Source organism: Anas acuta, chromosome 1 (assembly GCF_963932015.1).
Source record: "Anas acuta chromosome 1, bAnaAcu1.1, whole genome shotgun sequence".
In the NCBI taxonomy this organism is placed as follows: Eukaryota; Metazoa; Chordata; class Aves; order Anseriformes; family Anatidae; genus Anas; species Anas acuta.
This window is the reverse complement of record NC_088979.1, coordinates 160,123,345-160,136,922: the sequence shown is the minus strand read 5'-3', so window position 1 is coordinate 160,136,922 and position 13,578 is coordinate 160,123,345. Positions and strand designations below refer to the sequence as shown.

Below are 13,578 nucleotides of genomic sequence, written 5' to 3'. Positions count from 1 at the left end.
AGTTTAAACGTTACAGAATATATATTGAGAAAATAATTGACACATATGTACAGGAATGCATGTTGTTTCTTTGCTTAACTCTTTCTTGCCAAAGGATTATAGAATAATCAGAATTTTTTCTTTTATATCTTATCTGGTTTAGAGGATTTTTAAAAGTAACTTCTAGGAAATTCCCTTCATATAAAGCAGTAATTTCCTATGTTTTTATATTTCAAAGTGCAAAGCCTAAGGAACGCTGCCCATCCAGCCTTCCTGCCTTCTCTGTTTCTTACAAGAATATGAAAAGAAGTCCATCGCAAGTCTCTCTGGATACCATCTCTATTGATAGTATGATGCTAGAGGAGCATTTGGTGGAGAGTGATGGAAGTGATAGCCAAAGCTTTCTGGAGAAAGGTAAACAGATTTAACAAAATATTTTTAAGCAATATGTGAAAATGTTGTTTGTTACTAAAATAATACCCAAAAGGATTGTGGTGCAGCAAACCCTGGGTATCTTACAACACTATTGCTGTTAGCTTCACTAGTGAATAATACCAAGTATATTCACAGCATATCATTTCAAGGGAAAACAACTGGGTGTGCTACTAGTGCTACTTAATTAAGCACTAGTCAGTTTTCATCTCTTGAGGAGAGTAAAAGCATTGCAGTGCTGTGTGGGAACCCTGAGTTAAGCAGAGCTATTCTATTTAATAGCAGAACTATTAAAAGCTTTGCTTTTAAGCACCCTTTTTTGGCTGTAGGTGCTTACAGGCTGGCACCCTGAATCAGTGTTACACTTGAAGTGGTAAAGAAGCTTCAATTTAAGAGTAGATGGGGGAAAAAATAATTCACTAATGCTTGTCATGATAATCAGCAGATAGATAATAATTTGCATAACAGCAAATACTTGTCCAGTTTTTGCTCATCTGTGCATGAGCCTTTGCTCCTGATCTGAGGGAGGAATTCAGCTGTATAGTAATTGCCTCTATATAGTCTGTAGTGTTGTGGACTTGTGCAAATATAACGATGTAACTCTCTGGTAGAACTGATTAAATAATTTCCTGATGTCAAGATGTACAATAATAAGATTTTATTGGTACCTCTTTTCTGATAAATTCTATTTTTGAATGAAGAATAACAATATTCTTTTTCTGTAGATTTTCTTTTTGGCCTAGAGCAATAACGTGAAGAATGTTTCACTTGCAGACCTGTTATAAATTTGGATTGTAAGAGCATTTCTACATATGCATATGTAGGAGTATGCCATAAAATATTTTTTCCATTTTTAATAATCTTTGTGTTTTTTTTTTTTTTTTTAACTTAAACAATGTTTAACTGCAAGTTAAGTCTGCATGCTTCCCAGTTGTCAAGGAGACACTAACTATCACGATGACTCTAATGAAAAAAATACATAGTTCTTTATCTAAACATAAAACTGCAAGCATTTGCTTTAAAGGTGCTGTGTAGTATTTTAGATACACGCATTGGAATCGTTACCCTTTTTTTCTGTTGAATCAGTTTTAGATCTGATTTGGAAGACTAAGGCCCTTCGCAGTTCTTCATGCAATGCATGCAGAGTGTCGTTTCATTTTTGTCAGTATATCCTGCCTTACTTGCATAGCATCTAAAACTTCAAACTCCATATGAGGAATGGATTTGGCAGTTCAATCATAAATATTTGTTTAATAAGCTGTTCAACTCATTTTTAAAAATGAGTTAATGTATTCATACAGTATCAGACACTTGAGTTTATTCTTAATGCAGGACTGATTCAGGTTATGCTCTGCTAACTTTGTTTTTTCTGATGCATGTATGGAAGGTATTACAGCCACAAACTATCAAAGCCCATCAGAAAATGCCCATGAAGGAGGCACAGTGATTGAACATTGTGATGGGTCATCTCCAGATGCCATGAGTGCTGCTTCAGAGAATGCCCATGAGACTAGTGAAGAAATGGTAATACTGTTGAATTCCATTAGAATATATGGTTCAGTAAATTGAGCATGAAAATAAAGATCAAATGAATGCTTTTTGAGGGGATTTTCTAGTATATTTGGGAATTTTTGTTAGCGCACTACGTAGGCCTATGGATCTAGTGCCATTGTAATAAATAAAAGTGAAGATTGTAATTCAAGTTATGCTGAGCATTCTCTGTTCTTAGTGGCCTCTGTATAGCCACTATTAATAAATGACAGTAGCCACTTTAAAGTGTCAGGAAATATTTCCACTTTAATACATATTGATATTTTGTAATAGCATGTTCTTTTATGCTTCTACATATTGAATATGATATTTAAAAATAGCTTTTTCATATCAAGTGTATATTAAGCATAACTCTGACATCTATTACATGGAGATATTTCATCAGCATTGGTAGCATTCTGTAGTATGTGCAAATAGGACCTTAGCAGTTGTCCAGCCAGGTCAGGTGAGAAATACTTCTTGTCCAGGATGATGTCAGGACAACGGCCAGTATTTAGAGAAGACTATAAAGATAGGAGTTGTGGAGAAAGATTCTCTTCCTGAGACACCACGAGGGCACCAACTTTCTTTATCTGACTATCTACTTCTTGCTGTTCTCTGCACTGATCAACACTTCTTAAATTATATTCTTGTATCAGTTAAGGTTGAGAAATGGAAACCTAAGAGAGTATGGGTCAAACAAAATACAATGAATTTTGCTTTCATTTAAAAAAAAAAAAAAAAGCTCACCTAAATGATTGGTTCCTTCCAAATGGACTTTGTTACTTGCACTTATAGATAATATGAAGAAAATAAAATTGATGCAGCTTGTTACACAAATATATGCTGGCATTTGTTTCTATTTGCAGAATATAAAACAAACAAATAAAAATAGAAAAAAGCCCAAAGTAGTATTAATGATGATGGACACACAAAACATTCCAATAACAAAGCTGACTTTTGAAACTGGCTGCTATGTTTTCAAAAAACACCGTGATCCAATAAATGGAGAAAAAGGGCTGAGTGCTGTGCAAATTGCCAAAGTTTAGTATTCTGTCCTGGTTCTTCACCGTGTTCTGATTCAGTACTGGAAATGCCTGGTTGTGTTTACGATATACATGAAGCTGGGTGCAGCCTCAAAAAATGTCACATGCTTCTTTAACAAGAGTGGGGAAGGGCTGTCTCACTTTCATGACTTTTCTGGCCAATTCTGAATTGTTACGGGTAGGTTATGAACACAAGAGTCTGTCTGGGCAGACAGTCGACCCTACCCATTGTCAAGCCGATGGGTACAAAAAGAAAAGAAGAAATGAGAAAACTTTCTGTGAGCTAGGGTTATGGGTGCAAAGATTCTTTTTGTTTTGAGGGAAGAAAGGTTTAGGTAACTTAATAAACAATAACCAATATAAATTCAATTTTAAATCTCATTTTTTAATCTTAATATTGTTGACAGATGTCTGTTGTGGTTTTCCAAATATTTGGTGTTAATGGTGAAATTGACATCAGAGGTGAAGACACAGAAATATGCCTTCAGGTCAACCAAGTGATACCAAATCAACTGGGAAATATCAGTGTTCGACACTATCTTTGCAACAGAACTGTGGGTAAGAACTAATAATGAGATCTCTATTGTGAAATTGGAGTTGGAAACATTTGTTGTAAATAAATGAAAACACTGTATTACCCTTAAAGCACAAGATCAGTTTTATGCTCCTGCTAGTATGGTAACGTCCTTTTTATCCTGGTTTAGAATATCTACTCTGGTCTCTTTCCTAATTGACATAGATTGACGTACAAAAAAAAAAAAAAGAAAAGAAAAATAAAAATGGAAACATTTCTGATGGGAGAGTAAAAAAAAAAAAATGCATTAATTGCATTGACTTCTGATAAATACAACTTACCTATTTTTTTTTTTTTTTAAAAAAAAAAGCAAATTACAGTTTGTTATTGTTTTATCAGTAGGGAACTCTTACTGCTTAAATGATACTTCGTACCTTGGTTTGAAGGGCTGTTTCTGAAGGCAGCTTCTTCTTTTCTTAAATCTACTTTTCTGTACAATAAATAAAACCCACAGTTTAAACTGATTTATAATCTGTGCTTTAAGAAAAGTTAAAACTGCCTTTGTATCAGGAAAAACAAGCTGCCATGACAGCCTTTATTCTTTTGTTGTTTTTTTTAAATACACTTGAAAGCATACAGAGAGTAGTTTCATGCCAGATATTGGCACAACTAGATCAACCAGTATATTAAGTCTGAGCTGTCTTTGGGCATGGGTACATGTACATTATCTGCCAGGAAAACCTAGTTCACATACTGTGAGGTTTTCTTCTTGGCATGCTGCATTGGCATGCCAGTCTGTCACAGTTTGTTTTGCTCCCCTTTGCCAGCCGTCCACACAGATTGCTAGATGCCAGTTCTGCTGCACTGCAGGGTTTGGGGGGTGCAGATCCCCGATGCACCTGCCTCCTGCTCCTGGTTCATCTCCTTTCCCAGGAAACAATTATAGCAGCAGTTGGCTGCCATTTATTTCCAGCCTTGCAGCAGTATGGATTTTCTTCAGGAGGTTCTGCTTGATGAAGCAGCCTCCGATGTACTAGCTAAAAAAAAGAAAAGATCACTTAATGGTAAGCTGAGCTGTTGCCAGCAGCCACTGGTTGAGCAGCTGTTGCATGATGTTGCAGTTGTGTTCTTGCATCTGAAGGCATGAGGGAGGTCCAGCAGGGAAGTCTCGTTGCTGACCTTCAGACAACAGGCGGCCAGTTCTGGTTATCTGTCATGTCCTCGTAAAAGCAAGCGGAAGTAAATAGTAAGAACATGGCACCTTCCTGCTCTCACTTGGATCTAAAACTAGAACATGCCTCCAGCTCAGCTGTGTATGAGAGGCTTGTGCACTGATTCCTTTATGGACAATAGGTTATAATGTGACTGGGGTCTACAAATACTGCTGCTGTGTATCTCTTCCTTTCTGTTTCTGGTGACTTTCTGGACAGGAGACATATCAACACTTCTTTCTACATTGATGGTCACTTTCACTCCACAGCGTATATCTTTTCTCCACACAGCTCTGCTTTCTGTACCAAGTCAGGAATCTTCTGCAGCCAGTGCTGCCCCATATCTGCTACGTATATCCTAATGTAAGAACTAAGGAGGGAAACAATTTAAAAATAAAACAAATTCTGGAGGATCAAGGTTAGGACTAAGCTTGAGAATTGGGTTGAAAGAAACAATTTAAATGAGTTAACAATAATAAAAGGTAACTAAAAGAACCAGTGAGCAAAAACATAAAAAAAAGTATCCAAAAAAACAGCAACTTCCTCCCTAAACCTTTAATAAAACGTACTTGAGTGTTGAACTAACAGTTGTAACCAGTTACAGCCTGCTATAATGTTAGCTCAGTAAATGTAGGAAGGGAAAGGTGTGCTACTGCAGGAGTACATTTGAGGGCAGTGTGGCAGCTGTGCATGTCCCAGCAGAGCTGGTTACAGGACAATGCCTTTCATCAGATCATGTGTACGTACTCTGCATAGGAGAAAATGCTGTTGCTGAGACCTTGTCGTGCATGTGGAAGCTTGTAGAAACTTCTGAATTGCTTAACCCAATTTCTCTCCCATTCTCTCTCAACTATGTCAGTTTCAGGTAGCTACAAGATAACTGATGTTGGCTTCATGGCTGAGACTTAATGCATGGTCTCTTTGTTTTCTACACTTTGGAGTCTTTGAGCAATGTTGCAGGTGCTCTTTCCTGGTCCCACAATAACTAGGGCCTATCTTTTTACCAACTTCTAAGCTTGTAAGCATTGGACTTTGCTGAGGTTAAACCGAGAAGCATCTGTATGATTTTTTTGTATTAATTCTGTCCTCAAATTCATTTAACAGGTAGATGCTCTACTAATATAAACTGACATAATTCAATTAGTTTTAATTGAGTTACTTTTTAAAATATCTTTCAGATTTCAATGTTTGTTTCTTAACACGGTTGTTGTGAACATTATGTGCTTTTTGTTGTATAAATCACTTCTCTAAGTCAGCCATCATAGTGACAGATATGACCTTTAACAAATCTCTTGGGGTAACTGTTTCTGGTGGTGAACCCTCTTTTCTGAACTACAAATGGATATTGGGCTTAGTTTTTCAATATCTTGTTACTGTACATTTTTTCATTTTGTTTTTTGAACTGTTCAGTTGAATGTTACAGTTGTCCCTACTGGTTAAAGATACTGAAACTAACAAGAAAATGCTAGTTCCCTATAAGGTTCAAATCTACTGCCACCCAAATAACAGAAGTAACACACGGTCGTGTTCTCTATCTCACTAAATTGCTGTTTACGTTCCAGTGTGTTAGCAAGTAAGTTTCTGAATCAGGAAATTATGCCTTTCCAAGAGAATACCTGCTCTCCTGAGTGTGAGCTAACTTAAATATTTTTCTGAATTAAGAATGAAGGATTTAGTGGAAAAATATGCAAAATAATCGTTTTTCAGTTCTTGAGAAATTGAGAAAACACAAATCCTTTAAGTACAACTATACTTCTGTATCGTCCTTTTCTGTTGTCACAGTGAAGTACGGGTATTTACTATATATGGATTATTTTTCTATAGTACTTTTAAGTGATATACTTACAAAATTAGTCTGAATTTATTATATATACGCAGTGTTGTAATTCCTGGAATATACTTCCAAAGTACTTCTTGGATTTTTTTGACAATAGAAGCAGAATTAATTGTATCGTAATTGCTTTTTGTACATTGCAAAATTTTAATGCAAACTTATTTTTCTTTTGTAACAGGTTCTGATTGTAAATCTATGGCCGGACCAGTTAGTTCATCACCTGAGATTAGTTTGAGATGGGAAAGCGGGCCCAGTGCTATCATACATTCTATGCTGGCTGTAAAAAATGGTTTTCTCCAGTGTCATGTAGAGAACTTCAGTGCTGAATTCCTAACGTCTTCCCTCACGAACATTCAGCATTTTCTAGAAGATGAAACTGTTGCAGAAGTGATGCCTATGAAGATAAAAGTTTCTAATGCGAAGATTAATTTAAAAGTATGTTAACGATAAGCTATTTGGCTGCTTTAAAGAAATTGTGTTCTTATTTCTTTGATGATAACCTTCTAATCTGGATACAGTTAACTTCAAAGAAACTGCTATCATACTCTGTAAAGTCTTTAGATAACAGTAAAACAATTTAAAAATCCATAGATTTGGTTAACTCTATGGTATGCCTAGAGAGGAATTCTCTGCATGACCAAGCTAGTTACATGAATTAATACTTTGTACTTTTTTCCATCCTTTCCTAGTCAGTTTTGTAGAGTGACAAGATCTAGGAGTATTACAGGTAATGTATACCAAATTCCTGCAGGCACAGTGTGCTTTTTTGTTTGGTTTTGGTTGGCTGGGCTTTTTTGCTTAGCATGGTGATGGTATTTTAATTACAAAACAGATTTTCAAGGGTAATTGTCTTTCTTACTTAAAGAACAGGTTATATAGTGAAAGTGCAATAAAAAGAAGGAAGAGATTACAAGAACTCCAGTTCAAACCAGCTGAATACGGCTTCTTAGAACCCAGATTTTTCTGTTCTGCTCTACTTAGAAACAGTTACCAAACAGTGCAAGCTTTTCTCACCACTCTGGCTTAAAATAGTAACACTAAGAGGACAGTGCTACTCCAGTCTTCCAGGTGATATCCTTTTGGACACTTAAAAGGAGTGTCTGTGCTGCACAACCATTGGATTCAAGGATGATTACACTTGGAAAAAAAAAATCATTATAACATTGCTTTGGAAATTATTAATCACCCATGTAAATGTTGAATATAGCAAGGACTGGAGTAGCAGCTCAAATTCTGCATCTTAGGCTAAGGCCTTGAATCAATTAAGATTCTTGACTGGAAGGTCAATTGTTACCTGTACAATGTTCTACTCGGACTTGAATATCAAAATCCATCAGTATTCCCTCCCTACTTGGTGCAGCTTTTCCATCCCCTGAGGATTCTTAGACACTCCTTTAGGGCTATTTCTGTACCAGCAGTAGCGCAAGGACGTTTTGTAAGAGCTGTGAATCAGTTCCCCAGATTTTGGTGCATCACAACTGTGAATGTTCAAGTGCAGAAAGAAAAGTTTCAATATAAAATAACCTAAATTTTAAAAACAGGATTGTGCTGATTTATTGGCAAGAAAGCAGACTTAAGCAAACTGCTCAAGAAAACAGCTGTTTGAGGTAGGGAATGTGCATTACTAAACTGGCAATAAGGGTCTTCTTGGCGGCATTTGCACTAAAGTGCTCACTCAGCTGTGCACATGTCACAGTGAAGCTGCTCATGATGGCTGATGGATGGCAGATTTGAGACACAGATGATTCCTTTCCAGAGCATTGTTGGGTAGTAAAGAGTAAGAAGATATGGTTCAACTTTATGCTGCACTGACTATTCAATACTGTATATTCTTTTTTTTTTTTTCTTTTTTTTTTTTTCTGAATGGGACTTGATGCAGTATGTTTCCTGGAGAAAAAAGAAAATAACCTTCCTTAAACTCTTGATTTATTTTTGCACTTTCTACTGCAGTCTCAGTGATGTTTCAAGAAACTTTGTTACACCTCAACAGCTTTCTTGCTATGTGCTTAATGCTGATGTGTATAGTTTATGATTATACTGCATTACTGTGCTTGACAGGGATAATGAACTTAAAAAATGTCCTGTGGAGACCTCAAAGGAAGTAATTTGTGTCATTTCCCTTCTGATGAGTATAATAATGTAACTGAACTACAGCTGGTATCATCCCAAACTAAATTCTAAAATGACAAAGTCCCCTTAAGAATGATACATTTCCCTTTGAATCTTTAAATCATTGAAAAGAAAATCAGATATAGTGTGGGGTTCTTATCTCTAACTCTGAGAGCTCCTGAGCTAAAGAACGTCTTGAGTTGGGATTTAATCTTATTGAGATGGCTGTAAAAATACTTTGAAGTATTTCAGTCAGATTGTATATAGAGTTCAGCGAATTTACTCAAGAGGTACATATAGGTCTTTAATATGATCCACAGGAAAAAAAAAATGGAGCGGTGGAAGTCCTGTTAGAAACTTCTGCTCTGAAATGTTCTCTTTCAAGGTTCATTAAGTGAATTTATTTTTAATTTAACATCTTAGCTATTTTGATTTCCTAGTAAACTCATCTTTGAATATTTATATTTTTTTAGGATGACAGTCCACGTGAAAATCTAAAGGTGTCTGAGTTAGTACCCATAAAACTACATATTGACATACTTTGGATAGAACGAAATGATGATGGCTCTTTTTTCATTAGAGGTTTGTATCTTCCCGCCACTGGATATCTCAATACTATAATCTAATTATTATTAGCACTGTTTTTTTGTGTAGATGTCTCTAATAATGAAAAAATAATTGCTGATAATTTGTGTAAGTAGTGTTGCAATAAACCTTAATTCTAAGTGTAGTTAGAAGAAAGTTACCTTTTTGAGTAATGCATTGTTTGTGATAACCTACAGCTGAATCAATCTGTGAGAAATAGAAATACGCATATAACTTTGTATGTTTCCTAAGTGCATATCACTTCATCGTAATAAGTCTCAGATTCTTTCAAGATCAACTACAAATCAAACAAAAAGTTTAATTTCTTTACAATTAGCCAAGAGAGTTCTGTGTTATCTTTGTGTTTTTGTCTTACAGGTACTAGGTAGAACATACTGTAAAACAAAAAATTACCTGAAAAGTCCAAGTAACTATTTTCAGTTCTGTATATTATGGCAGCATCTTGGCAGGTCATGGCTATGATGGCACTGAAACTTGTATTTTGAATAAGGATTTAACTTTATACCTTTTGTGACCTCTGTATATACTTACATTTTTTTTCTCCGTGTATAGGCAAATACTAAATACTGTTAACAAGGCAATACATTTAGAGCTAGAACTTCACTGTTGTCTTTCACATATATGTCAAAGAATCACAGTCTAGGTTGGAAGAAACCACAGGAGGTTATCTGGTCCTTCTCCCTGTGCAAAGCAGAGGCAATTTAGATCAGGTTGCTTGATACCTTGTCTAGTCAAGTTCTGAGCATCAAATAGGTGATTGCACTATCTGTCCTAAGCAACCTGTCCTAATCCTTGGCCACCCTTATGGTTAATTTCATAATTAATGCCTACTTAGAATTTCCTTTGTTGCAGCTCTTGTTTCATACTACCTATCTTGCCAGAGGTGCTTAAGGACTTCACAAACACTTCTCAGAAAGTCTAGTCCATAGTCCATCTTCTCAATATCCTTTCACTTGGCAGGCAAAGGTGGCTTACAGATCACCCCATAGCCTTCCCATCTTCGGATTAACAAATGCATTGCTCTTAACCTCTTATTTGTACGTCATGTACTCCTAGCCACAATCACCTTGGTGGTCCTCTGCTGTCAGTATCTTTCTTACACTGGGGAATCCAGAACTGGATCCAGTACTGCAGATGTGGTATTACTGCTGCTGAGTGTAGGGAGGGATAATAACTTCCTTCATTTGGTCATCTACACCTGTGGTAGTGCAGCCTGTACCTAATTGACCTTGGCTGTGAGGGCTCATTGCTGACTTACGTTCAACTTCTTGATCACCAAGGCCTACAGATCCTTTCCTGTAATGTTGCTTTCTGTTGATTTGATCCCTGTCCTTTAGTGAAGTAAGAAGTTACTTACTCTCAGCTGCAGGACTTCACACATGAGCTGAATTTCTTGAGACTCCAGCCAGTCTATTTCTCCAGCATGTTCAGGTCCCTCTGAAGAACAGTCTTGCTCTCCTTGTCAGTCACTTACCCTTCAGTTTGGTATTGTTGACACACTTGTAGAGGGTGCACCCGCCCCTTCATCCAGGCCCTTAATAAATTAATCTGACAATACACAATGTATTATATCACTTGAGGAAGAGGAGGTTGCAGCGTGATCTTAATACTGCCTTTATCTACCTAATGGTAGGTTATAGAAAAGATGGACCAGACTACTCAGAGATGCATGGTGGCATGATCTGTTTGTATTTTAATTTCTCCACATTATCTAATAGACTGAACACCTTTAAATGCTTGAAAAATGCATTTTGGTCATCTTTAGATACTAGACATTGGAGGAAATATTAATTTAACAACAAAATTTAGAAGAATTTGTTTAAGAAAAAGGAATTTTAGACTATTAAGAATCGTGCCCTCATTTTACCCTTGGTGTACAGCAGTATATTTTAACTGAAGTTATAGTGCACTGCAGTTATAAATGCTAGGAAGTTTCCTTAATAATAAATCTTTAAAGTTTTTTTCTAATTTAAAAACTTGATTCTGCAAATTTATCTCACTGTCTTCAAATGTAAATACAGTCATCAGATCTAATTTGGACCTGCAGACATTACTGCAGTAGCAATATTAATAGTTATCAAACTTGTGCTCCCTCTTCCCTGTTCCAGTGCATGTTTCAGGCACTGGAAAATGAAGATCTGAAATACATGGTTCTTTAGATGCACTTTCTGAATTGCAAGCACTGTTGTCTTCATTGTATAGCTAATTACTCAGGATACATATTCTGTGGTGATAATAGCAGTAAGTATAAAAATGTGGTAATTTTCTTTGGGCTGGAAGATGCTCATACAGTTTCTTCTTATGCATTCTTTCCTTTCTCTCTTCCTCCAAAAGGGTATACTATTTCTTTTAAATTTTATTTTGAATTTTGTATTTATTATGTGTTAGCTGAGGTGCTTTTATTTTAATGCTGATGACAATTAAACTTTATTAAAAAAAATATACAAAAACCTAAATGTTACTCTCAAGTACCTTTTTGTGTTATAGACAATCAAAGAGCAAATGATGTGTCGAAGATGAAGAACTCAAGCAGTGCATTGCAACAGGCAACTAGACCTGCTGGATTTAAAACACAGGACCAAGCCACACAGACTACTTGTGAAATTCCCAGACCTTTTAAATCAAGCAATGATTCAGATGACTTCCTTAAAAAAGAGGTATTGAGAATTCCTTCCATCCCCCAAAGTTGAAACAATCACTGATCATCACAATTGTTAGATTATCTACGGGTGGGCTGGGAGGGTTTCTCTGAGCTGGAAACTATGAATTACAGATAATATAGTATGGTTCAGTACATAGGCATTCAAAATAAAATGTAATACTACTTTCTAAATTGGGTGGTAATACACTGCAGACTAACTTTTCCCCTTTACATCAGATAGAGTTTTATGAAGAAGCAATTCACAAACTGTGTAATAACCCTCTCTCCTTTCATCTGAACATCTCCCTGATCCCCGCACAGCACAACTGCCAAAGGTGATGGACTAGATGGTTGAGTCAGGTCCTTAGTAACCTGTCAGTCACACATGAATTTTGAATTGATGGTGAAAAAATTCACACATTACTTTAGCTTTTTTTCCTCCACTGGATAACAATCCCATTCCTGGAGCTCAGAACCCACTACTATTTCCACTCTACTCCAGAATGGAAATGGTGTAACTAAAACATAAAGTCCAGGGTATCTTGCCTTTTGATCTACCTCCATCAGTTCCTTCATGTTCCACTGTCATTGCTTTGGTATCAGTCAGCTGGCCCCAACAAACCTAAACCAATCAATGAATGTAACCATTGGGATATATTATTTTAAAAGATGCTGTAATGGAAAAAGTCGGCAGTATGCAGGAATATTAATAACGTGTTTCTAACCTGATCATTTCAGCTTCTTGAAGAAAACGAATGTCTCAAACAGGAACTAGCCAAAGCTAAAATGGCTCTTGCTGAGGTCCAAATGGAAAATGATGCCCTCCTTCATCGTATAAAGAAGATGAATGTTGATCATCAGTAGGACAATGTTCTGTTGGTGCGAGGCATCAACAGAATTTTGGGTGATCACAGCATCTGAAGTACTCTTTGTGAATTGCTGGAAGACATGGTTATTTTTTGTCATGAAGTTTTTTCATCACAAACAAAATGTTTGTGAAATAGCTACTATTCTGAAATTATCATTAAACATTGTAACTTTTTTCAGCCTGTTTTAAACCGAAATGACTTTGGAGAAATCAGTTTATACTGTACTTTATTATTTTACTGAAGAAAAAAAAATCATATCATCTACTTTTAATATTATCAAAGGAGATGTTATTTTTAAAATGTTTTTTGAAAACCGGATGGCTCAGCAATGAAAGAAGGTGCCTAGTTGCGTAACTGAGTAAAATGTACCATGCCTCATTAACAAACTGTACCTCTGTTTGTTAAGATTATGTTCTATTATTACCAGAAGATGTCTGTATAGGAGGTTGCATTTGCACTATGATGATATGTGTTAGATCCTCTAGAACAGTATAGCTACTGAAAATTAAAAAAAAAAAAAAAAAAAAAGTCCCTAAATTCAGTATAATTTGCCCAGAGAGGATTTTAAGAATAATCCTCTGGTGCTATATTGTTCCATACACCCTTTCCACGTGCACTCCTAAAATACCACAGTAAATGCTGGAGAAATTAAGTAAGAGGGCATACTACTGGGCTTTCCTCCTGCAGGGAAGTCCACTACATCTGTACAGCTAGTCTAATTTAGACATTCACACATTTGTTTTTCTCTCTCTGTGATGAGGATGATAGCCCTGTCATAGGATCCAGCAGTTTGTGAAAGGTGAGATT

The 13,578-nt window shown here is 36.1% G+C and overlaps 1 protein-coding gene across 3 annotated transcripts in view; it reads left to right on the top strand.

The window, feature by feature from the left end:
- BLTP3B (bridge-like lipid transfer protein family member 3B) overlaps positions 1-13,299 on the top strand; it is a 54,745-nt gene extending 41,446 nt beyond the window's left edge. For 2 of the 3 annotated variants that reach the window (XM_068668854.1, XM_068668855.1), the window contains 7 exons: positions 218-393; positions 1,799-1,935; positions 3,395-3,545; positions 6,725-6,981; positions 9,129-9,237; positions 11,749-11,918; positions 12,641-13,299. In XM_068668854.1, coding sequence (XP_068524955.1) covers positions 218-393; positions 1,799-1,935; positions 3,395-3,545; positions 6,725-6,981; positions 9,129-9,237; positions 11,749-11,918; positions 12,641-12,766 — 1,126 coding nt within the window. In that variant the 3' untranslated portion in view covers positions 12,767-13,299. Of the gene's footprint in view, positions 1-217; positions 394-1,798; positions 1,936-3,394; positions 3,546-6,724; positions 6,982-9,128; positions 9,238-11,748; positions 11,919-12,640 lie in introns of those variants that run through there. The other variant, XR_011091858.1, reaches the window with a different exon arrangement.
- Positions 13,300-13,578: the final 279 nt, after the last annotated feature.